Source organism: Porites lutea, chromosome 1, assembly GCF_958299795.1.
Source record: "Porites lutea chromosome 1, jaPorLute2.1, whole genome shotgun sequence".
Taxonomy (NCBI): domain Eukaryota; kingdom Metazoa; phylum Cnidaria; class Anthozoa; order Scleractinia; family Poritidae; genus Porites; species Porites lutea.
In genome coordinates this window covers 29,807,189-29,832,977 of record NC_133201.1, presented here as the reverse complement: position 1 = coordinate 29,832,977, position 25,789 = coordinate 29,807,189, and the positions used below count along the sequence as shown (strand labels likewise).

Sequence of the window (25,789 nt, the reverse complement as noted above, 5' to 3'; positions counted from 1 at the left end):
CTTGATTCTATAAAGCTATGCACTGTGTAAATGCTTTGTTTATGTATCTATTGAAAAAAAAAATGGGAATACAAACGTTATGCAACTCTTCTTTAAGCTGTTCAGTAAACAAACGAGATCTCTTATCTGATCAAGAAAAGTCAATATCACTTTCAAGCCTCGGTTTCAAGATCCAATTCCATGCCAATTACGTATCTCGCTTTGTTAACCAATACGAATGCGAGTTATATTATGCAATTCTACATGGAATGTCCTTGAAGTAGGTGTACCTAGTCGTTCTGCTTTGTTCTATTTTAGGCTTTGTGTTCGATTCGAGAAAACTGATTCTTTGGACATACCGTAAACTGCTGCTCCTTATACTGAAGCCCTGGGCTTATGTATCTTTGTAAGGGGTTGTTCGGGAATATCCACGTTCCGCAACACTCAAAATTCGAGGACTGTATAGTTATTCCCAATTTTATCTTTCGACTTACACGTTCTACAATCTAGTGATGTACACACTGTAATTTTCAGGGAGTTATAATAACTCCTCTAGTGGGGCTAATTTAACTCCTTACAGTGGAGTTATTTTTGGTGGAGTTATTTTAACTCCAAAAAGGAGTTTAAAGAACTCTTTTTCAGGAGTAAAAGTGACCCCAGATATTGAGGAGTTAAAATAACCCCAAAAAAGGAGTTATCCTGTACCTAAAATTTTTACTCCACTTTCAGAGTTAAATTAACTCCAAAAAGAGTAAAAACAACCCATGTAAGGAGTACAAGTAACCCCATTTCGGAGTAATTTTAACTCCAGACTGGGAGTAAAAAGAACTCTTTTTCAGGAGTAAAAATGACCCCAAATTCGGAGTTAAATTAGGAGTTAAAATAACCCCAAAAAAGGGGTTATCCTGTACCTAAAATTTTTACTCCATTTTTGGAGTTATAATAACTCCCTAAAAATTACGGTGCACTCAACAAAAGCATTTCACAATTTGACTATTCTTCTACCCTCACTTATCCTAAGTACAGCAAATACGGTTCTACGGTCGGTGAAACAACGCCTCTATTATGTTCCTTAAGCTATAGATCATTTATCTGTCAATAATAATCATGTCAATCATTGATATCCAGTTTAATCTATCCCGTGGAAACCTCTAGGGCTTCGTCTAAAATCACGCAATGGAGTGCTTGTTGCGTTACAAATGGATACTATTTCCAACCGGGGTTTTAGAAGCTTTTATCCGATGGGGCTTACAACCAGAATAGAAAAAGATCGAAATATGTTTCGCATTTCCTCGTTTTTAGTGAAGCGTCAAAACCTCTGAACAAATTGAATTCATTTCAATACATTTCAAGAGGAACTTTTTATCGGATGTTTTTTTTTGTCTACAGGAAGATGAGCCTATAACTGGGAGGTGCTTATAAGTGGAGGGGGAGAGAGCTTATAACTTAAAAGCGGCAGTTAACAGTAGTCCCCCAGGGTTCCAATATGACTTTTTAGCGGAGGTGCACTATTACTGCTGAATCCAAATAAATCTTATCCACACCAACATCTTCAACTTCGTTGCCAATCCAACTTCCTTGCCCTTCGATATTGCGCATCAGTTGCTCTGCACCATTCTCTGCTCTTCTGTAAATGTCGATAAAGGGGATACCGACACGCCACTGACGATATTCTTGGCGTGTACTCCGCGTCGTCCAACTCAGATTTCGAGGGTTACTTGGAGGCAAGGGATTGAACTCGTAGATTTCGTGACTTTCGTCGAGCTCTCCATCCTCAAACAGACCGTAAGGATAGATTGCTTTAGTCTGATATCTTGAAACCACGCTAATAAGCTGGCATTTCCACTGCTTCTCCATCAGGAAATCGTACAACACCTTATCTTCACCCTTGAGTAAAGGTGGTTGAAGCCCCTTTGAGATGTATTTGTGCTTTAAAAGAATTCCAATCCGAGCTGCTGAATTTCTTCCCTGTTGACGAATCTTTTCCAACTCGCTGTTAACGTTGGTAAGGGCCTTGGTAGTTATTGAAGGATTTTCTGCGCTTACTTCAAAATGTTCATCTAAAGAATCAGGATCATCTTTTGACCTCAAATGCTGGAAATGACGTTTTTTATGATACACAGAACTTGGTAAGGTGATGTTGTAGGTTATTGTGACTCTATGACCTTCGATAACTGGTTTGACTTCGTGAATGCAGTCACTGTAAAATGCCGCCCACTGAATCTTGTTTTTGTCCCCAGAATGATTCGAGAAGTCAAAGACGTGCTCTAAACCATCGTGGCTAACGAACAGTTCTCCTCCCTCGTGGGGCGAAGGAAGGCAAAGGACAAGCGTGCCTATCATCTCATTACCAGAAGGACTGTCGACGTGTGATTTGAAGAATCCTCCTCCATTGTAAACGTTCAGCTTGTATCGCTCGAGGTCCACACTTCTTCCGGGCGTGAATAAATCCTCGATACGTTTTGCAATCCATGTCCTTCCGGGAATATCGTTAACCATTCGCGATTGCGACTTGTATGTATGTTCCCTTTCAATTTTGAACCTGTTTGACTCAAGTTCGTAGGCTAGACGAACGTCAGGATCAAGCACTGTTTTCATTTTTCTCAGGTCTCCAAACGGAGCAGGGCTGCAATACTGCAACAGCTCATCCAGAGGGATATTGGCCAATTCGTACTCCTTCCAGTCATTCTCATTTGCTTCAGGAGTGGTTGGCGTCACCTTTAAAACGAATTTATCCATATTTGGTGGCTGTAAACTTCCTCCACAGCAGAACAAGGCCGGGCTCAGCGAAGGCCTGCTCAAGGCTGTCGAGAAGCGGATTATATTTTTCGATGTCTTCTTTAAAGCGATACGACCATTTGATGTGATGACTGTTGACAATATAGCCGACAGGAGTATTTCGTATCGAATTTTCGACTGCTTGGTTGTACTGAGAGGATGTTTTGTCGGTTGGTTTTGCCTTCCGCGTTGAAAAAGCTTCAGCCATTTTAGCGGAATCACAGTGTGTTTGTTTTTTCATGAACTTTACGCATTTCTAGGAATTTCATGATTATAGAGCCACATGATTGGCTAACAGAATCGCTCGTCTTTATCTTTATAAGTGCCCTCCCTTTTTCCCGGAAAATGTAATTACGTAGAAGAATGTCTTTTGTGTTTGGACTTCTATGACAGTGAAATCTTTATTAAACCAGAAAAGTTTATCAGTTTTTGATCAGCTATGTTTCCGATACTGTCACAAAATATAAATTTTGAAACATATCAGAATGATTTTATAACGGGAAATCTTTCAGTTACAAAACAGCGCATTTTTGTAAAATAAGTCAAACCAGATAAGTAATTAAAAACAATAACGATATTTCCAAGAAATGAAACATTTTTCTGAGAATCTTCACTATTGATGATAATCTGATTTGTTCGTAGTCCTCTCTTTATTTCCGTCTAATTTCTAAGAAGTATATTCAAAACAAAAAGGGAACGAAAATTTCGTGGTCGCTTGTTTACGTCCTCCATACAAGGACCCGGCAGGGGGTGGGGGGGGCTTTAGCTCCCCTCACTTTTTCGGATGGTAAAAATTTTTTTTTCACTTGGGTTACCGAGGTCTGTCACTTACCACACAAACAAGGTTTAGTAATCTGACAATACTGAACACCCACAAACAGAGAACAGACAAACTTTGTCTTGTAGCTGTTGCCAATGAGTTTGTAGCTCTTAATAACAATCGTAAAGGCAACTTTGGCATCTTCAGAAAACCCGACTTAAAAATGTCCGGGTGACACTTAACCGTTGCGTGTGTTGGGTTTTGGTTTAAAGTCTGTTCATTTAAATTTTGGTCTAACGTGGGGACCAGGTTATAACTTGTTGTTTTAAGTGTCGACGTAATAATTACAAATCTATATCACTATTGGCAGTTTTAGATGCATTTATAGCCATTTCAGAAGACTTAAATTTGAACTGATTTTTCCGGGGAGCATGCCCTCGGACCCCCTAGTTTGCTCACCCTTACGCATTCGTAATAGCCTCCCAACTTGAAAATCTGCTCCTCGGGCCCTGCCATAAAGCACGAAATTAGGCATTTTCACCCAGACTATTGCTGCACAACTTCGACCCTAGTCACTAAAGTGCACGATAATGCACGTCATACAGCAGCATTTTTTAATTAACTTTAATTCTAACAAAAATGTCTGAGTGGTACAAAAATGGCGTATAGAAATAATTTTTTTTACAACAAAAAGATTTTATTAACGACTCCACAACATTTCATGAACTGGACATAATCTGATACTAATATTTAAACTTTACATAAAATTAAGATCTACACTACACTTTATCCTGTAAATTAAATCAAGATTTATACACGACACCAGAAATAAATAACTAAATCAATAGATAACAATAAAGATCAGAGAGAAGGGAGGGGGGTGGGGTGGGGCAGGCTCTATTTAGAGAGCATTTACATTACGTTTAAATGTGATTTGATTTTTTTTCCCATTTTTGTTATGATATTCTTCCTTATTAATCCTTTGAGGTTATTCCGCATAAATGCTATTCTACCTTCCATATCGTGTATTGCTCCGATTTTTTTTAAAAAGACCCGCATTACTGGTTTACCACCATTAAAAACAGCGATAAACATAAAACTTTGCCACTAGAATAAGGTGATTTACCGTGCCGATAAAATCTTCTGCATTAAGATACCAAATCAAGAGAGGATAAATAAAGCATTGACAACCGACAAAGGTTCCAATTTGATATTACATTCCATAAGCCAGGAAAGGAGAGCTACCCAAAGGAATCTTGTTATTTCGCAGTTGTAAAAAAGATGCTCTCGTACGTTTTTGCAAAGGGTACATTGAGGCGAATCAATCCTTTTATTAATCTTAAATATAACTTTTCATTCGTGAAAACAATGTTTCTCAGAACGTTATATTGGAATTCTTTAATTTTTGTTTCTAGCGACACTTTAAATGAGAGCGAATATGTTTCGTTCCAATCAAATTGGACATCAGGAAATTGATCCCGGGAACTTTGAAAAAAGTTGTTCGCACCAAGATCCGTAATCCTGTGCGTATCTCTGGGAAAATCCTGGCTATGCACGTTTGTGCAAATAGGTGGTTATAGCTATGCACCTGATAAACAGATGATAAAGTGCTAACCAGACCCTTCTAGGTAGAAAGGAGACAAAAGCGCATGGGGAGCCAAGGGGAAAAGGAAACAAGCTTTCTACCAAGGACTTCTGGAATCTTCCACCCCTGCCATTTCTTTCTCTTATTTGGCTGTAAAAGGTTGCTTGGTTCCACAAGGGGAGTTCCCCACTGGTTCCACAGAATACTATTGCTTTAAAAGCAATTGAATGAAATGGCAACCATTGCAAATTACAAGAGATCATCTCGTGGTAATTACTATTCACATGGGGAAACGAGAAACTCCTGTTGGAAAAAGGGAACCTTAGAAAGTATGGGCTGTGGTTGAAGGCGAAGCAGTTTCTACGCGTTTCTGTTTTTATCTCAGTCTGTCTGGTTGATTAGTTTATCATTGGTTTATCTGTTTGCAAACAGGATAGGAGACCTGTGCATCAGGCAGCCTCGTTCCCGCGTTTTCGATCAAACATCTCATCAAAGCGCAGTTTGTGTTTTGGCTCAGAAAATGAGACAAAAACGAAGAATTTCCTCCTGAATACGTTTTTGCAAGAACCTTTCTGACACTGTTGCGGAGTCGGCTGATCCTGTATTTGGTTCAATGAGAAGGGTGTTGTTTATTCGTAGGTAAGTCTCTATAAGCTCACAATAAGCTTAAATAACTTAATTTTAAAAAACAAAGTTGTGTACTTTTTTTCCAGGAAGCTGTCTTCGTCTCGGTCCTTTTATTTGTTTTATCAAAGAAACGTGACTTTCTATCTATCTTCTCATTTCACTTGAGGAAGGCGTTCACCAATCCCAAAACGATATTTGGTAAAGTCCAGTTCTGGCCACTCTCTCATAGACAGGTTTAAACAACAAAAATTTGAACAAGAATCTGATCTATGGAACAGAATGTTGAAAGTGACATATGGATTGCTCCAAAACCCAAGGGTCAATCATGTGTAACATGCATGTACATATCATTAATTTCTTGGCAACTGTTGAAAGCTTTTATTGCACGATAGATGTTATAAATGTTTTAGAGACATAACCGTTTTATTTCTTTCTTGTAAAATACATGAGTTAGCCAGTTAAAGAAAAAGGCCGCTAAAAATGGGGACAGTGATGGGGGGGGGGGGGGGGGACTCCTCGGAGTTCTTCGTAGGGGGGATGGTCTGCCGTTTTTCCAGATCCAAAAAAAGTTATTTTTTACAATCATATTCAGACCTGGCCCTAGCTGTTAAAAAGGTGGATAGCGCTACCCATGGTATAAATCTCTTTATACCAAAAATAAATCTCTTCAAATCAGTAATTATTGGTTTCCCTAATAGTTATCCACTGGACAGAGATTTATCCAATGGATGGTGCTATCCAGCTTTCAAACAACTGGGGCCCGTTTTCTGATCCGGCCTATCCATTAAAAAGATTTCTCCATTTGAAATTCGCACCCTTTCGAGTGTCATATACCTACATGGCTCCCCAATGGGGAAAAGCCATTGATCTGCAACAGGGGCCTGTATGTAAACATAGAGCTGCAGAGCTTTTAAAAGATGCAAAATCACGCACATTTACTGCTCTTGTCACAGAAACCCCCTACCTATCCAGGATTCATTGGGGCTTTGTCTCTTTACTTTGTTAAAGGAGTTGATACAATAAAGCTACACAAATTCAACCTGTAATCAATTGCACATTCAACTTTGATCATGCCTTGATTTTCCTTTGAGAGAATTGCTAAATAACCCCTTTGTTTTTTGAGTTCTTTGTATGAGAAAAACTAATTGAGGATATCTCAAGTACATTTTGGCACAGTTTTGACCCAACAATTTGTAATTCATCATGGGGGCAAATTTTCGATGCTTAAGTTTTTCGCACGGGGGTGGGGAGGGGGGTACTCCTTAGAATTCTTGGTAGGGGTGTGCTGCCTGGTTTTCCAAATCCTGACCCTATTTGAGAGCAAAAATGTCATTTTCCACACCTCAGTTTTCAGACCTGACCTCTAAAATCCATACCTGTTTTCAGACCTGTCCTTTAGGCAGAAATTATGTCATAATTACTTACATTAGAGTGCAAATAAAAAAATTTCTTGAAATACATTTCAAATTTGCATATTTTAAATTCTTTTCTTATTCATTAGGAATTGAAACAATAAATACGTTCATACGTTCCTGTAGTTCCCTCGGAAACCATGCCTGTTTCCAGACCAAAATGGGCAAAGTGTATACCTGTTTTCAGACCAAAAAGGCCCGAAAATATCATACCCTTTGGGTGGCACATACCTATATAGCTTATATAAGGGAGTACCCCCTGGGTATTTTTGGTTAACATTTACCTTTTTCTTTCGGTTTTTTTCCTTGTGTGAATGTTTTTTTTCCACTTCCCCCCATAACTTTTCCAAAGTTCCTTCCCTTAACTCACCATGCTATTTATTTATTTATTAATTTTTTTATTTGTTCTTACATTGTCTTGCAGTTTTCAAAAATGTGAAGGATGGAGCCCCAAAGAAGGCTGTTGATTTGTAAGTCAATGAAAAGTCTGCTGGCACCTTTCATTTGTCTGGATTCCATGGTAAGCCAGCAAACTGTATTCTATTCTTCTTTACCTTGAGGGTCTCTACTCTGTTATTGCAATCAAAATTTTTCTTAGTTTCCCATAAAAAAATGGCAATTTTTATCACGTGATATTGCTGGCTCACTGTTCAGTTACTGAATCTTGGTTCTTTCAAACAACATTTCCCAAACTGCCAAATCCCATATGTTGCATTCATGTAATCCTGCATTTCACTTCTTTTTCCTTGTAAATTGCAAATCCCAGGGGAGGGAGGACTCCCAATAAAAGTGACAGGGATGCCTGTCAGAAAATTAAAATTGAACCCCTAAGGGAGACCAATGTGGGTGTGGTTTGAGCTTAGACTGACCCCTAAAGGAGACTGTACTAAAACAGATGTCACGGCAATTTTGTTCTTAATGTGAAGCTGCCCTAAATAAGTGATACCAGAATGGGCAAATATAGTGACTTTCTGTCCTAAACACACTATCAGTGAGACCAAAATCTACAATTTACACCCCTAAGCAAGAGGATGAGTATCCCCATCACTTTTACATGGGAGTTCCCCCAGGCCAGCTATCAAATAAGCCAGTTCCCAGATTCTGATAAAATTAATGAAGACCCTCTACCATAAGTTAAACTAGGTGAGAAGCAGGTTTTGCATTTGATATGCCTATTTTATACTAGTGTCGGTTGTTTGCACTAACTGGTGGTTAAAGGAATAATTTAGACTGCTCTCAGCAGATTTGCACACCTGTTTCATGTTATGAGAAGCAAACAAGTGTAAAGATTGATCAATTCAAAGTCATACAGGTCTGAGTTCATATTAGTCTCAAGTAGTCAAGTAGGTTTTTGTACATTATGCTTTTGTTTGCCCCCTAAAATTATTTAACTACATGCTCCAATCTTTGGCCAGGGAGGTACTCAAAGGAAGGAGTGCCTCTGATGTGCTTAAATCCTGACCCTGTTTAAGACAAGAGACTTTATTTCATGGCCCTAATTAATTTTGTTTTGCATTGAGTAACAAAGCAATTTTTTGAACTAACATCAAGAAATTAAATTTTGTTGGAAAATAGTAAATGTTGTACCACAAATGTTGACCGCTCACCGTCAATCTTCGCATTCTTTTAAATTATGCCTTCGTTTTTTTAAAGACATGCTTTTCAAGATGCTTACTAGTGAAATTGTGTACCGTGTTTAAGTCTTCAGGTCCTTAAAACCATGTACCCAGTTCAGAGGCACATACCCTGCGTAATGCAAAGAAAGTAGTGTCCTATAGTGTCAGATAGATTAGGGTAGCGTTTGAATTGTTTTAATTAAATTATGTTCCTTTTAAGTATTCATTTCTCTTGATTTTTCTTTCCCTGAAAACTAAAATGCTCAAATAATGCTTAATGCTTTTACATCACAAAAGTGCTCAAATATAATTTAAGCATAATGTACCAAAGCCAACAATTAGCAGGGACCGCGCAGAGGGAGGGGCTGGGGGGGCTTTAGCCCCCCCACTTTTTTGCAAGAATAAAAATAAATTAAACAAAAAATAATTTAACAAAAGTAACGGAGTGAAAAATAGCAAAAAATCGTTGATTCGAAAGTGACCAGAGTTACTGGCAAAGACAAACGCGCAGATAAATAGACAGAATGAAGCATTAGTCGTTACAATTGTAAAATATTTTTCCGCTTCTAACCTAGCAGAGGTAAACGTCTTTTAAATGGCTTCTTTTTCCTGCGGACCTCTCAGGAAAACGCGTTGTTTCGTAATTGGTCAATTTCGATCCAAAGTAATAACTGGGTTTAGTTTATAAGGCGATTCTCAAACAAATTGTTTATTAGTTTCAACCTTGATTTTTGGAAGATCATGAAGTTATTGTTTCTCTTGTTATTGTGCGTCCTGATTTTAGCTTGATCAGCGCGAAGTCCGTCTTTTGATGTCAGGAAAAAAAATCAGTAGTTTTATCGTTATTCGCATTCTCCGTCACTTTAGAGAAATTGAATAGAAATCCACAAGCATGCCCCCCCCCCCCGGCCCCCCCCCCCAAATTTTTCCTTCACTCATTCTTCTTTAGCCCCCCCACTTGAAAACTTGCTGCGCGGTCCCTGATTAGGGCTTATAATTATATAATGAGTTTAAAACTTATAGGTACATATAACATAAGAAATGCAAATCATGCATCCTAGCCTTCCCTTAGAAGACTGCTGTCTGAACTAGAGTTTTTCTGTTATTGTATCTTTTAGTTTATTTTGATTCAGTGAGAGTTGAGGGTTTGTTTTTCTAATTTTCAAAGGCCCTTCTTGATACCTCACACCATATTTTCTGGTGTTTTACATTACTGCTTAGGGTGTTCCTTAATGCTGTGAGTTTTCATCTTAACCAAAAAAATTTAATATGGACTAGTTTAAATCTGCTTTGTTACAGTTTCGAGGGGCTGCAAACATAATATCATCAAATTTAGAACTTTCACTTTATTATTTTGGCTGGAAAGGTTGATTTTACTTCTGAAGAGAAACCATCTCCGTAATTTCTGTTAATTTAGCTGAGACTGTAATGAAAGGCTGGCTATGTTTTAAGATTCTGTGTTTTTAATTTTATGGGGACAGGATGCCATTACTGGGTGTCTACGTACAAGTCCAAGAAATATATTCTAGGACAACCATTTAGGTGTTACTATAAGAGAAAGATTTGTTTACCACGTCGACTATAAACCCCGGGTTGAAGTGAACCGTTATTCGGTTACCTGTGGAACGCGATTTGTAGCTTTGCTCGCAAAAGCTCGGAACAAAATCACGGTAGCATAAAATTGTTGGTTATTGCTTTTGCTTATGTGGTGGCTCCTAAAAGAGCCGTTTGTTTGTAAAGAAGTGTCGCCCTTTACTTCTTAGCGGGTTTTTTGGCGGCAGTTTTCTTGGCGGGCTTTTTGGCTGCAGGCTTCTTTGTCTTCTTTCCTGTAGCTTTCTTGGCGGCTGGTTTCTTTGCTGCAGTCTTTTTCGGTGATGATTTCTTACTGGGCTTTTTAACTGCTGTTTTTTTGGCTGGCTTCTTCTTAGCCGCTGGTTTCTTCGCTGCTGGCTTTTTAGCCGCTGGTTTCTTTACAGCCTTCTTGGCGGCGGGCTTCTTTGGCTTCTTCGCCGGTTTCTTCGGAGCCTTCTTTTCCTCCTTGGGCACCTTGAAGGAGCCAGAAGCACCAACTCCTTTGGTGTGTACTAACTTTCCACCAGCAACTCCTCTCTTGAGAGCCGTCTTCAAGTGTGGGCCGACCTCGCCAACCTTGTAGTTGGCTTTGATGTACTTCTCGATGGCTTGGCGCGAAGATCCGCCTCGCTCTTTCAGAGCTACAATAGCAGCCTTTATCATCTCACTGTATGGTGGATGATCAGCTGGCTTTTTAGGCTTAGATGGCTTCTTCTTAGCCGGTGACTTTGCTTGTGCTACTTCAGACATGACGGAGTTTGAACGATACCTTCGGATACGAAAGAAAGAACTGATATTTCGAATGCGGCAAAGTGATGTAAATGAGTTGTATGCGGACCACTGAGGAGACAGCAAACGAACATGGCGCCCGATTCTTCTGTGCTAGTTTTCTGTGGGTTTTGTCAAATAAAGTGATGTAACACAAAACGTAGTCGCTTCTAAAATTAAAAACTTGAAAGTTCAGTATTTGAAGAACTCATTACCACAAATTTGTGAGAGGTAAGGCAAGTATAGGAAATGATATAGAACCTTTTATCCTTTCCCTTCCGCGAATCTTGAAACAATTTTATCTTTAAAGTCGTATACCTGTTGCGCTTGCAACTTTCTTTCCATGTGGAAACATTTAGAAGATAGCAAAACTTCAATACTTCAAGCCTCTGCCTGTAATTTTCGCGCTCTCTCTCATCTGACTTGGTTTAAAGTCTCTTTCGTCGACTTCACAAGGACAAGGTCGTTTACCGCCATTTGCAAGAGAGAGAAGTCGAGAGAAGGCTATTACGCTCGCGGTTACACATTGATTACGATGAGCTGGTACTTGCAGGGTCTTCTTAATTCTTATCAAAACCCATTGAATTTCTTTTTCGTCTGAACATTTTAACTGTTTGTTGATAAACAGGACGGAGTTTGTGAACATTTCAACAGCAGCAAACAAATTGTTGAAAGTCAGACCTAGTGTCTAAAAAGGGGGGAGCCGGTCAAGGTTTTCAAGATCCGATTTAACTGTCGGTAATTTTTACTAGTGAGTCACTAGATAAATGAGCGACAGTCCGATTTGCATTTGTCTAAGGTATTTGCTTTTACTTTATAGCGCGCAAGGTTAAGGATCTTATGTTAGTAGACAGTGAATATAGATGTCCGTATTACGTTGCAACCATTTGTGTTTTTGAAAATGAGCGGCAGCCGGCCGTTAAAATATTGTGAAAGACTGAAAGGTGTTTCTGGCTGTGGGGATAAGGTGAACCTTTCTTCTGATTTACTTTAGAAAAGTAGGAGTCTATTAAAAAAGTGGATTTGAACATTTTAATTGAACCATGTCATGTTATGACCATTGGTTAGATGTGCTACTTGCATAAAATTGCGCCAATTTTACAGTTCAGTGATCGCTCGCTAAAACAAGTATTAGATAAGATAAACATTTGAGCAAGGCCAAACTTACTTCTGTGCCACCCTTTTCCCGCAGATGAGGACGCCATCTCCTCGTTTTTTTTTGCTCACTTCTTAGCCTGCAAACGAGCTCTCCATTTGGGAGATACCGTGAAAAGTAGACGCGCGAGAGGCACGCGAGAGGAGACGTGAAGCGAAAGCGCGGGGCGGGGTAGCTAGCCTGCGAACAGCAGACGCATTTCCGATCGTCGCTTCTCTCCCTCCGAAAAATAGCTATTTTTCGGAGAGAGAGAAGCGACGACCGGAAATGCGTCTGCTGTTCGCAGGCTACGGGGTAGCCTGTGAACAGGACTTTGGTCGAGCGGGGTAGGGAAAGGAAAAAGCAGGCTACTCACATCTATTTGCGCCGTCCCCACGCCCGTGGGGGGGGGGGGGGGGGCTACTCCCATACATTACCTATACGGGTATGTGCCGCCCAACGGGGTCGTGATTTTGAAGCTCTCGCTTTTGAATTATCAAGAAGCATTTATTTGATGTATAAGTCGAACAAATAAAGAAATATCTTTTTAAAAAAACAGGGCTATTTCAATTTACAAACTTTCTAGAACAGGGTATAAATTTAATCCGCTATAAAAAATTGGCCCATTTCTAGAACGGGGTATCAATTTTAGGGGAAATTTTTTTAGAACGGGGTGCCAATTTGGAGTCCCGGGCGGCACATACCCACCCAAAAAATACCCAAGTGCCGCCCCCGGTCCCCACGATCTGAACGCCTGGAACAGGACAGGCTTTGAGGAAAGAAGAGGCCTAAGTGCCACCAGATTTCCCGCAAACTTTAAAAAAAGTTACCCTGCCAGCATAGGTTTCTCTTTTGCATGGCTTTTGGCGTTAACGAAGTCGTTCGTGTGGCTTGTCAGTCGCGTAGTTGGTATGTTTTATACGCCCCCCGGTCGAAAAAAAACAACTACGCGACAGACAAGCCACGCAAATGACTTCGCAAGAACGTAGGCTCGATTACCAGCCGCTGTTCGGGAAAATGAGCCCGCTCTCATCAAAGACCGGACCCGGGAGACGGCGGAAATCGAGCCTAGCAAGAACGATGATTTAGAGATTAAAAGATTAACCCCAAAAGATATTCCTGGAGCAGTTACATTAAATTAACGTGCGTTGAAAAGTGGACAGTTGAGAAACTACTAAACCTTCTACAAGGATCCTTCGCGAAATGTCAAGTCTTTCCTATTATCGGAACGATTATTGCAAAGCGCAGTAGCCTGCGTAGCAAGCATTTCCGCGGGAGTTCGTTGAGAAAGTTAGGATGGGATGAGAGCAGCCTGTTCCACGCGCTTATATTTTCGCGTGCCTTACACTTACGCATTATCCCTAATATCTAAAAGCGCAGCATGTGTGAGAATTATTTTTTGTCTTTATAGTTGTCGGGTGCGCTTCTGCTATTATTTATACAATTTTTAAATTGCGATTTGGCCCTTAGGCATTGCTTTCATCTGTTTCATGCTTACGTGGTAACGTAAATATAATAACTTGCATTTTTCCGCATTACGTTTTGTCTAGTTATGATAATTTAAAAAGTGCAAACTTTTGTCCTTTTCGGTTAAACTCTATTCTAATTTCCTCACTTAACATTCTTTGTACGCAGGATGTTTTACTCCTTCTTTTAACAGCAAAACGGTTGCAAGCAAATTTGGCTTATAGTATTTAATTTTTTAAAACTATAATTGAAGACCTTGCAAGAGAAGTGCTATTGGTTATTGCTTTAAATCACTTGGTGGCTCCTAAAAGAGCCGTTTGTTTTGTAATGGAAGCAATGCACTTATGCACGCTCTCCTCTGATTCGGCGGGCCAGCTGAATGTCCTTGGGCATGATGGTGACGCGCTTGGCGTGGATGGCGCACAAGTTGGTGTCTTCAAACAAACCAACAAGGTAAGCCTCGCTTGCTTCTTGAAGAGCCATCACAGCAGAGCTCTGGAAACGCAGATCGGTCTTGAAGTCTTGAGCGATCTCTCGCACAAGACGCTGGAAGGGCAGCTTGCGGATTAGCAGCTCTGTGGATTTCTGGTAACGACGGATTTCACGAAGAGCCACTGTACCAGGCCTGTAACGATGAGGTTTCTTGACTCCTCCAGTGGCAGGCGCGCTCTTACGAGCTGCCTTTGTGGCGAGCTGTTTTCGTGGAGCTTTTCCACCAGTTGATTTACGGGCAGTTTGCTTTGTACGTGCCATTCCTGCTTACTCAAAAGTCAAAGAATAATGTATGCCACTGTATTCCCTAACCGATGTTTTATACTTAGCGCGCTATTTCCTGATTGGTTATAAACTATGCAATTTCATTGGATAACCAAGACTGCTTGCAAAATATTGTAATGATCTGCGATTGCATTTCGATCCTGTATGCCACTTAAGGTTTTTTTTATTCGTGGGAAACAATAATTTATTAGCTTTCGTTCTTAGTTGTTAGAAAATATCATCACAAAATCCGTTGAGAAGTTAAGTCGCACGTTTGTTAGTGATAATGTCAATCTTTTGCTCCTCTAACATGTTCGGTCTTGTCTGGTGAGGTAACATGATGGTAATGATTATCTTGACCCCATGGCTCTTTTGTTTCTATCCACCAATGGCGAACAACTAATTACACTTCTTTTAGCCTGTTTCCCGTGAGGTCATTGTTTGTGGTATAAAAAGAATAAGTCTCAATTTGGAGTCATTATTCTGTTTCAAGAAAGATCATCAACATGTCTGGTCGCGGTAAAGGAGGCAAAGGTCTAGGAAAAGGAGGCGCCAAGCGTCACCGAAAGATTCTTCGTGACAACATCCAAGGCATCACCAAGCCTGCTATCCGTCGTCTTGCTCGCCGTGGCGGTGTGAAGCGAATCTCTGGCCTCATCTACGAAGAGACTCGTGGTGTTCTCAAAGTTTTCTTGGAGAATGTGATCCGTGATGCTGTCACCTACACTGAGCACGCTAAACGCAAGACTGTGACCGCCATGGATGTGGTGTACGCTCTCAAACGCCAAGGACGTACTCTGTACGGATTTGGCGGTTAGATCTTTGCGTTACCCACCCAAACAAACGGCTCTTTTAGGAGCCACCAAATCTTTAAAAGTCATAGCCAATAAAATGATTTTTCTCTCGTACACCGCGCGTGAGGTTTCTCGTTGAAGAAAAGAGAGTCAATAATACTATTAAGCGTAATGTAGACATGTAAGGAAATTTTACAAACTTATCGTTTTCCAATTTTGTATGATTGCGTTGTAGAGGTTCTGGCCTAAAGCAATCAACTGTATTACCATGATTACGAACGCTCGTTGAGAACAAAAGAAAAACAAACTGCGCACCGACGTCGTTATAAACTGAACAGATTTGCATTTGGTGTAACGAAAACCCACCGACACTAAGTGCACAAGTTCTAACTTTAATGTTTATGCTGTATTTATTTCACATATTTCACTGATTTATTCACAGTGTGCCCAATTTCTACCCCTCTCTTAAAATGTGGCCGTTTCGTGCGCGGTTTATTTGTCTTCTAGGTAAAGTACCCGAAACTCCACGCACTAATTAGCGCCAATACCCAGAAACATTTCATACTGATGCTTCTTTAGATCGTAAGATCCAGTTAAGTTATATAAGCTTTTTTTTCAGCAATGGAGTTTTAAGTATCGTGCAGGCCGAATCAGGGGTCACTTGCTGGCTAACTGTACTAATTCGAAGAGGTAAAGGTCTGCTTATTAGTTGATATAGCTGTCTCTTTATGGTCATGACTTTTCACATGTGGTGGCTCTTAAAAGAGCCGTTTGTTTTAACGCCGCGTAGGACTGTTTAGGCTTTTGGTTTCTTCTCGGTCTTCTTGGGCAGAAGAACAGCCTGGATGTTGGGCAGGACACCTCCTTGCGCGATGGTGACGCCGGCAAGCAGTTTGTTCAACTCTTCGTCGTTGCGAACAGCAAGCTGAAGGTGACGCGGAATGATTCTGGTCTTCTTGTTGTCACGAGCAGCATTGCCCGCCAACTCGAGGATCTCAGCGCTCAAATACTCGAGCACCGCAGCCAAGTAGACTGGGGCACCAGCGCCAACACGCTCAGCATAGTTGCCTTTGCGCAGAAGACGGTGGATACGTCCAACAGGGAACTGAAGCCCTGCTCGGGATGATCGGCTTTTGGACTTGGTGCCCTTTGCCTTTCCTTTACCGCGACCAGACATGTTTTGAAAATAATCGTTTAAAAGCTCGATAATGTTCGAGTGATTGATCTGAACTTACAAACCTAACAATTTATACGCGTGGCAAAATTTGAATGGGATCGAAACCCACCAATCAGACTTGAAAGTGTCTAATGAAATATGATGATGTATATGATGTATACAGGAAGCATCGGAAGCATATTGACCTTGAAATAAAGCAACCAATTAAAACTCAACGATTTCGATCCGTATGTTAATTGATCCCCTAATGGTTTTGATATAAATAGAATCTGGGTCAACTCATTGCATTCACTTCCATTCTGATCGACAGACATGGCACCCAAAGTTGCAGGAAAGAAAGGCGAGAAGAGAGCTGGAAAGGCAAAGGCCCCATCTGATGGAAAGAAGAAGAGGAGGGGAAAGAGAAAGGAAAGCTATGCCATCTACATCTACAAGGTGTTGAAGCAAGTTCACCCTGACACTGGTATCTCCAGCAAAGCCATGGGCATCATGAACTCGTTTGTGAACGACATCTTTGAGCGCATCGCCACCGAAGCTTCCCGCCTTGCCCACTACAACAAGAAATCAACCATCAGTTCTCGCGAGATCCAGACTGCCATCAGACTGCTTCTGCCTGGTGAACTGGCCAAACACGCTGTTAGTGAAGGAACCAAGGCTGTGACCAAATACACCAGCAGCAAGTAAACTCACTGTGTGGGTTTACCGCCAAAACAAAACGGCTCTTTTAGGAGCCACCAAATGGCATAAAAATCATAACCAAATTCAATGATATTTATTCCCCCATAGTCATACTGAAACTTTCCCCATTTTCAAACCTTTTCTTGTAGAGTTACGTTTTGTTCTATTTTCCCGCTAAAATTAACGTGTCATCGTTTCTTGCGCGCGTAAGGTATGTCGATGTGTTTCTGCTAGTTGTTTAGACTTGTCACGAAGTAAGTTCAGCCCGCCAAATAGACTATTCTTTGGGTCCCTGGGTTCTTTGCCATTTTACATTTATAAGCTGAAATGGACTAAATTTGATAGTAAGCTATCTATTTGGGCAGAAGCCGATGTTATGTTACACGGATTATCAACCTCGTCCCCAGGGCAAAGGGAAAAGCCCTGGGGACGAGGTTGACGGATTATTGGGGCATATCGTGTGAATGCTGTGGAAGGTCACGCGCATGCAAGGCATACGAAAGGAGATACGAGGTTGTTGTTGTTGAACAACGGCGTTCGGCCACTATAAATGTGTGAAGAACTTGGGTATGAGGAGTGTCCTCGCATAAATTATTTTGGGTTCGCAAATTTTAGTATTTTATTTCTTGTACAAAGTCTCTTACATTTTGAAAGGTCGCCTGCAACGCGACTCCGGCGCGTCTAGCACAAAGGTCACGCGTCACTAAAGGTATGTAAATTACCTGTCCTTTTGAAATATCGGGAAACCTCAAGTCGCTTTTCTCCTTGCTGTTTTGTTATTAGCCTGCGTGGCAGGCGTTCGTTTTAACGCCTATATTTTAAGTCTATAGTTTTGTCTTGGATAAAACAGCAGGATTTGGCTGCATAAAAAGTTTCAAATCTGACTTTACACCCATTTCGTAACGTGAGTTTGGGCCGCCTGTGTTCACACGAAATTCAACAGGGTGTGATTAGCGTTCGCGCGAGGCTTGCTTCACTCGCCCAAATAGGAGAGCTTGCTCGCAGGCTAGGGTGTGATGTGAGAGAGTGTTTGTGTTCCCGCCTAGCCGGTACACAGACGTCGTAGTACCCACTTGATTCAACGAGCTTTTTTCCCCCCTTCCCTCCCTCCCTACCTCCTTCGTTCCCTCCTTTTTTGCGCTTGGCTAGCAGGCTTATTCAATTTTTTCTGTACGGCTTGCCGCCTGCCGACGTATGAAGCAGTCTCTCCTCGCACAGGTGGCGCAAGCTCACAACAGGAACGCGGACGTGACGGTCTTACTTAAAAGTCTCTCTTTTAACAAAGGCCGTTTACATCCCATACAAGTGTTTGTAAATAACCGTTTACAACACACTGCTCGCAAGCGAGAGTCACGTCCGCGTTCCTGTAGTGAGCTTGGGAGGCCTGTGCTCCTTGCCGGAAGGAGAGGGAAGAGTCGGTTGCATTCGCTGGTTACCGACAATTACTACAAGAGTTACTTTAAACTCACCGCCTTACATCAAATGCAGAATCTCTTCAGTTTATGAGGACGCCGGCGCGCAACTTGTTTTTGATTGCTTTTGGGCAAAAACGCATTTGCTAGAACCTCGACAACGAAATCATACAAAAATGGAAAACGATTAGATTTAAAAATGAATGCAGGTGGCTTTATTTGCCTTACATCCTTTACATCAAATTTCTTAGGTTAAACTTTATGCAGGAGCCCATCAAATGATGGGGTCCTGACATAAGATAATAACATGGGCTCCTGATAATAAACATCAAGAAACATGTAAGGCCGGAAGATTTTAAGCAAGCTCCTTCGCACTTTTTGTAAAAATCTCCCATACTTGTACATGAGTGTGTAGTACGGTAAAAGGCGTCGAGGTAAGGATGCAATATGTAGAAGTTAATTCATCACATTACTTTAATGACAATCCAAGGTCTATCTAACCCTGAATTAACCAAGTACATTAAATGTAAATCATTCTGGATTTATACTTTTAATGATGTTTTCAACTTCAATGAAGGGCAAAAATCCTTGGAACGGTTATGAAAAACATTCCTTCCAACATCCCTAACTTATCAAATGTTCGGATGTAGCATAATATGCACTTCTCTAACCACTTGGATACCGCGACTAGCCCTCCCCTCCCCCCTCCAAACAATGTTGGGATGAAGAAACACTTTTAGGACGGGGTAAAGTGTACAGGGGTGCACAAACTACAACATTGCTTGGGGGAGAGGGGGAAAGGGGGAAAAATTAAGGCAGATCGTGTTAATTGTCCTAAGAATTTTGTCCTCTATTCTTGTTACAGTTGACTCCCGATAACTCTAACCCTCGCTAACTCGAACCTCGCGCTAACTCGAACCAAAGTCGATCTCCCCTGGATTTCCGTGTCTTCCTCTCGCGCGCTCGTTCTTTCTTGCTCCCACTACTTCTAAGCGCCTGCTACGCAGGCTATAATGTGTAGACTTGAGGCTGATCGTGTATTATAAGGATGTATTTTATCATTTGTTTTAGAAAAACATAGGTAGTTTATCATGGAAATACAGATACATGAAAAGTGCTATAAAATACATGTTAAGTTGATCAGAACAATTCTTTGGGATAAAACTGGCGTGCGAGAAATTATTTTTTTTTTAGTAGAAGTTAAAAAATAGTAAACGACAATTTTAAATGGGAAAACTTGTTCGCGTGGTACAAATTCACGTTTGCCGTTTCGCCGGCGTATACGGGCGTATTTATTAGCCCGCATAACAGGCGCTTTATGAGCCGCCGCAGCGAGGCGAACGCGGCATTTTGCGCGAAGCGCGAAACGCAAAATGCCGCGTTCGCCTCGCTTGGCTCATAAAGCGCCCGTTATGCAGGCTATGCATTTATAGGAATAAGCGCCCAACCTCGAGTTAGCACCCACCTCGAATAAGTGCCCATCCTAAAGGCAGAAAAAGTTAATAAGCGCCCACCCTCACCCCACCCCCAAAATTGAATAGGTACTAATAAAAGACTTCCCCGAAGTAGACGAAGTACGGAGCTTTCTTCAGAGTATTTAATTTTACCGGAAAACTTGCTTTGATACATCTTTGCGTTTTGATTTTACCATTTATTGTTTTGTTGCAAAATAAACTTACTACACTTGCTGGAAATGGAGAAAATTTAATAATCGCCCAGCTTCGAATAGGTGCCCCCCGCCTCCCCCCCCACCCCCCAAATAAGAGCCAACAAGAAAGGATTTTTTCCTCTCTTGGTGCCGAGGGAGACTAAAATAGGCCATTTTACAGTTATGGATGGAAGCGAGGCTGAGGGTGACCTTGTTTTGATAGAAACCTTCCTGTTTTATTATGTAAATCAAGTTATTCTTATGCTTACCAGTATTTTTCAAGAACAATTTCCATAACAAAGCAAAGAAGGTTTGTATCAAAACAAGGTCACCCTCACCCTCGCTTCCATCCATAACTGTAAAATGGCCTATATATTTAGTAGGTTTTTATTTAGTGCCCGGTCCCACGCGTCCACGTTCTTTTTCCGTGCCAACTCATTCAAGATGGCGGGCGGCAAGAAACTTACAAAGGAAGACGAAATTTTACTGCAAAATTTCAGCAGAACCGTCTCCACAAAATCTTCTGCTTTGTTCTATGCTAATGCTTTCTTCGTATCGGCCATCCCCTTGTGTAAGTATATCTTTTCTACGTTATATTTCAGCGTTGAAATAATCACATGTGTTTGATTCTTTGTTCGATCGACCCATGTTTTTTTGATGGTTTACTGTTTCAGGGCTGTTTTGGAGGATTCACCAGATGGATCCCTATTCCTCTGGCATCATGTTCGTTGTAATGACCTTGATCAGTACGTGGCTTGTAGCGTTTGCATACAAGAATGTGAAATTTCAACTCAAACACAAGTAAGTGGACTACCACTATAAACTTAATACGGTAGTTCAATACAAAGCAGAGTTGAAAGTATGACGTAACTATTTGGTAAACCACTTCTGGATAATTACGTTGCTGTTATTCACTGGACGGTTATTTTGTTTCATTAGTGACGTATTTGATGTCAGTAATATAGCTGATCAATACTTTTGTAAAGGTTTATTTCTGATATTTTTGCGAAATTAATTAATAAGGCCATCCCAATAAAATGTTTCGTTTCCCATCGCCCTCCCTCCCGTGAAAGTGGGTCAAAAAAAAAAAAAAATGAACACATGATTGCATATTAAATCTCACATTTAGTCAGCATATAATCAGATGGTAAAAGATGTATATTAACAGGACTATCAAATGTCTAAAAAGGATACAAAAACGAAGTATCGATGATAATTTAAGACAATTGGTGTTGATAAGACAAGATTGTGTGCTTTTAAATTAAAGTACTTGCTTCTTTACAAGTGATTCTGGAATTTTTTTTTTTACTTTTCAAAAAAAATGGGTCGGTCGGGCAATGGGAAACAAAGCATTAAATTGGGATGGCCTAAGGCCTGGTTCAGACGCCGAACTTTTTATGAGCTGAACCTGATTCGAATTTAGGCTGACCCAAACTATTTAGACCGCCTGATTTGATTCAGACGCCGATCTTAATTCCAGCTGAACTAATTTCAGTAGGAGAAAAATGCTCACTTTGGTCAAACTGCCTGCAAAATAGTTATTATAATGATGCATTAGGTTGGTAAAAAGTTTTTCATCTTAATCAAAGCCATATTTCCAAAGTTGTTCCACAGTCAAAATTCCCGGCCGGGCAAGGCGCAAAGAACGGCTGAGCCCTTAGAAATTGAAATAGGCATTCCGAATTGATTCAGGTGCTGATCTTTTCACGTACTTGATTTGATGTATTAGGTTCGGCCCATGAAAAGAATAGCATCTGAATTGGGCCTAAGTCTTTCAAGGTTGAATGTTTTTTTAACAAAAAAGAGAAAGGGTCTTTTCAATGCAAAGGTGTAATGTGTAACTTAGTTCCTGCTGTTCTATGTATGAAATAAAAAACAACTCACATCTCAGAGCATGTAACTTTCCATATATAGGTAAGAGTCTTACTTATATATAGCGAGTTACATGCTATAAGATGCAAGTTGTTTTTATTTCATACATTAGTTCTTTTCTTTCTTCATTTGCTTATTCCCAGTCGTCTCCAGGATTTTTGAAGCACAAGGAGAAAAAATTGATTAAAATTGATTAAAACCAATTACAGTGGAGCTTCGAGATAATGAAAAGTAAGGGAATGGCAAAATTTCTTCCCAATAACGAGGTTCCATTATACCAAGGTTCTTTTTCATATACAGTCAATCTTGTGTACAACAGTCACCCTTGGGAAACGGCAAGGTGACCGCCTTTGCAGAAAGTATAAGACAACTTAAAATTTTGGGAAGTTGGAGGAGGCTTGGGGCCTCCCTAGACATAAACTTGTTTAATTTTTGGGAACCCAGCTGAGTGTATGTCAGCTCACATTGAGTGATAATGAAAATAATATAGCCATGAGATCACCCACCATTTCTTTATTTTAGACCATATGTTGTTTCTTCAAATGGACTGTTGAGAAATAGAAAAACGTTTTTGTGAGTAGTGGGCACTTGGATGATGACTAGATAATGACTTTAGCCAGTTGCCAGAGCCTCTCATGCATACTTTATTCCACTGACTGTATGATACTATATTATTTCAGGATTGCACAGCGTCGTGATGCTTCAGTGACCAAAGAAGTTAGCATGGAGTTGGATTCTAACAAGAAACTGACCCGCCAAGAAAAGGATGAAAGGTTGGGATGATCATGATTTTTATTTTCTCGGTATTTATGATTACAATGAAGGAATAGCACACTTTGTTTAGAAGACAAACACAATACTTATTTACACGAAGATGTAATGGTCACTCCTGTGGACAACAACGTTACAGCATTTTCTTTTTTTGTAGTGGACGGAAAGACTTGTGCTCAACACCTTGTCTTTTGAATTTGCCTCATTACATAGGATGATAAAAGAAAATTCATATGTTCCACTCTCCCATTAACTAGGCACTGATGTTTATGTAGAACCACTTTTTTCACTTTGGCTGCAAAAGATAAAGGAATGTTTTAACATACTATTACAGCTGGGTCTTTATTTGTTGTCCATCTCGTTTATGGCATATTGACTCAGTCACACAGGAACTGGCCTCCAGCATCAAGTCTGCTTCTCTTTGCTGCCTTAATTTGAAGGGTAGTTATTATAGTAGCACAGTAGCGGATCCAGGGGAGGGCCCGCCCCCTCCCCCCCTTATTGTTGGACCAAACTGAGGCCCTTTGGGCCTAAAAAATTTCTTTTGAGACCACCCCCCTTATCTCAGGGTCTGGATGACCGGCCCCCTCCCCCCCCCTTATCTGAAGGTCTAGATCCACCATCTTAACAGAGCCAAAGTTGTAATTTTTCCCAACTCCACTTAAGATGCTGTCACTTACAACCTGGTTAAAACCGGTTGGGTGAAGTCTGAAACAGAAGAAGAAGAACTTGCACCTTCAACAATGCAGGGAAACTGAAATCAGTCACACCGCACTGCTCATATCCTTTGTTATCCTGATTACATAGCTGCACTTAACTATGTTTAACTATTTATTACGGTCTCCCAAACAGCACTGTAGTGACTTAAGTGGAGTTGAATTATCAGATTGGGAGTCTATTGAGTGTTTGCACAGAGAAGGATAGTCAGATTTGGTTTGAATGATAAGAAGGCTTGAAAAAATAGGGCTTGAGAAAGTAGCATTTTACTACCCTTTTCAAAAACACGCAAACTCTGAAGATCAAAAGCCACCTTCACAATATTGCATTTTTCACTGCTGTCAATCATAATTGACGAACCTTGAAACACAGAAATGTACAAAACGGATTGAAATTCACCAATCACAAATCACAAACCATGACCTTTCAAACACGTTAGAGTAAGCTCCAGTTTCCTGAGACATCCACTAACATGATTGATGGCAGTGAAAAACACTAACATTAGTTGGTTTTTGAACTTCATAATTGGCGTGTTTTTGAAAAGCACAGTAACAGTACTGACAGTGTTACTTATGAAAGCTTTTTTGTGTTGTAGGATCCTGTGGAAAAAGAACAAAGTTGCTGAAACAGAGGCCATCTCTTTCTCCATCTTTTATAACAACTCCCTCTACCTGTTTTTGATCCTGATAGCTTCATTTTATGTTCTACGAACATTCAATCCTGCTGCGTATCCTTGAGAGTTTATGTTTATCTTTCAAATTTTGAAATGTTGGTGATGTTGTAAATGGATCCTTATATTTATTTGCTTACAGAGTTGTGCATTCTGCAAAATTTTAGTTTCTGGTTATGAAGAAATTAATAATAGCCAATTTTCATGATGATGTCTTTTTACTACTACATGTAAGACCAGAATTTATTTTTTTTCTTTCATACATAAATTTGTTAATCCTAGTGAGGTTAAAATAGTAATAGCCCTAATTTGCAAAAGAAAGCAGAACCCTGAAGGACTTTGGTAGTACCAGGAAAAGGACATCATCATGCAAATGGACTAAATAAGTGGCGCCATCATTAAAGACCCTGTTTTATGATTTGCTCAATCGACTGGCTGAAATTTTAAATAACTTCTTGGCTTTTTTGTTGTCATTTTACCGTTTTTATTCTCATGTTTGTTATCATTTTCATCATCGTTTGTCATCATCATCTTCATCATCATCATTATTGTAATGTTTATTCATTCATTGAACATGCACGGCATTTCCTTAACATAGTTGTAGAAACTATCTCCTCTCCACTGCTCTCGCTGGTGGAGTGCTAGCTCTGTTATCCACAGGTTCATCAGCGTGAGATATGACACATCAGCAGTCTACAAAGGATCAAAATGGCTTTGCTGTTTTTTCATTTGTCCGTTTTAATAAATGAAAAAAACAAACTATTTTATTGCGTGTTTTAATCTTTGTTATCCCTCATAGTGGTCCCACCACAGAGTCCGTCTTGGAGAGCCTGGGACCAGGCTTCTTGATTGGGAGAATGGGGAAAAATCGGCAATTCTTAGCACCCTTCCCCTAAAATGGCGGGTTTGTTCACAGTCTAAGTTGATACAAGTGGAATCATGTCTGTTTAGTGTTCAACCAAAGAATACCGTATTCAAATTTGTTTCAAACAAACTTGTGCAGAGAAATCACTTAACAAAGATCAGAGCTGGAAATAACAGTCAGTTATTAAACAATGTCAGACCAAAATTTTCACCGTGTCCTACAAAACCTACCTACAGGTAGATGTAATGACCAAACAGTTTAATCATGCTGACGTGAACAAAGAGTTTGAATGCCAAGGACAATCATTTTGAAACTGAGAAGTTCTCCATTATAGTAGTAAAAATTAATTGGCTTTTCCAACTTAAACGCTTGCATGTGCTCTTTATGAAAAAAATATTATCTGGATACCTGAAATTCTCTGTCATCTTTATGAAGAAGTTAGTGTCAGCTGAGAGTGCCCACTTTTGGGAAAAATTTCCAGCATTATTACTTTTTCAAATATAATTTTAAAATATAAATGATAACGCCCAGGGCTAGATGTTTTGAAGAGAAAGATCTCTTATTATAGATCAATATGTAAAAAACCGACAGGCTAAGTATACTTTTTGCCGCCTTTCTTAACTGCAATCTATCCTACCAATCACGAGAGCCTTTGATAGCATACTCAGTATTGGGTAATTGGTTTAAACAAATGTGTTGTTGAAAATGAAATTGTACACTACATGGCTGT

General features: G+C 40.2%; 6 protein-coding genes and 1 pseudogene across 6 annotated transcripts; 3 read left to right on the top strand and 4 right to left on the bottom strand.

Moving 5' to 3' along the window:
* Positions 1–1,352: 1,352 nt before the first annotated feature.
* Positions 1,353–2,998, bottom strand: LOC140927629 (uncharacterized; annotated as a pseudogene).
* A 7,398-nt stretch (positions 2,999–10,396) lies between these two features.
* On the bottom strand, positions 10,397–11,103 carry LOC140947797 (histone H1.0-B-like). The gene has a single exon (XM_073396997.1). The coding sequence runs from the start codon at positions 11,077–11,079 to the stop codon at positions 10,510–10,512; it is 570 nt and encodes a 189-aa protein (XP_073253098.1). The 5' UTR covers positions 11,080–11,103; the 3' UTR covers positions 10,397–10,509.
* Positions 11,104–14,041: 2,938 nt separating this feature from the next.
* LOC140936810 (histone H3) lies at positions 14,042–14,453 on the bottom strand. Its single transcript, XM_073386314.1, has one exon. It carries the CDS (start codon positions 14,450–14,452, stop codon positions 14,042–14,044), a length of 411 nt encoding a protein of 136 aa, XP_073242415.1. The 5' UTR covers position 14,453.
* Positions 14,454–14,961: 508 nt separating this feature from the next.
* Positions 14,962–15,273, top strand: LOC140927618 (histone H4). The gene has a single exon (XM_073377299.1). The coding sequence runs from the start codon at positions 14,962–14,964 to the stop codon at positions 15,271–15,273; it is 312 nt and encodes a 103-aa protein (XP_073233400.1).
* Positions 15,274–16,024: 751 nt separating this feature from the next.
* Positions 16,025–16,440, bottom strand: LOC140947808 (histone H2A-like). The gene has a single exon (XM_073397008.1). The coding sequence runs from the start codon at positions 16,424–16,426 to the stop codon at positions 16,046–16,048; it is 381 nt and encodes a 126-aa protein (XP_073253109.1). The 5' UTR covers positions 16,427–16,440; the 3' UTR covers positions 16,025–16,045.
* A 182-nt stretch (positions 16,441–16,622) lies between these two features.
* Positions 16,623–17,110, top strand: LOC140947827 (histone H2B, gonadal-like). Its single transcript, XM_073397031.1, has one exon. It carries the CDS (start codon positions 16,739–16,741, stop codon positions 17,108–17,110), a length of 372 nt encoding a protein of 123 aa, XP_073253132.1. The 5' UTR covers positions 16,623–16,738.
* A 3,461-nt stretch (positions 17,111–20,571) lies between these two features.
* On the top strand, positions 20,572–24,956 carry LOC140936799 (translocon-associated protein subunit gamma-like). Its single transcript, XM_073386302.1, has 5 exons — positions 20,572–20,735; positions 20,839–20,965; positions 22,717–22,809; positions 24,120–24,251; positions 24,799–24,956. Exons 1-5 carry the CDS (start codon positions 20,609–20,611, stop codon positions 24,866–24,868), a joined length of 549 nt encoding a protein of 182 aa, XP_073242403.1. The 5' UTR covers positions 20,572–20,608; the 3' UTR covers positions 24,869–24,956.
* Positions 24,957–25,789: the final 833 nt, after the last annotated feature.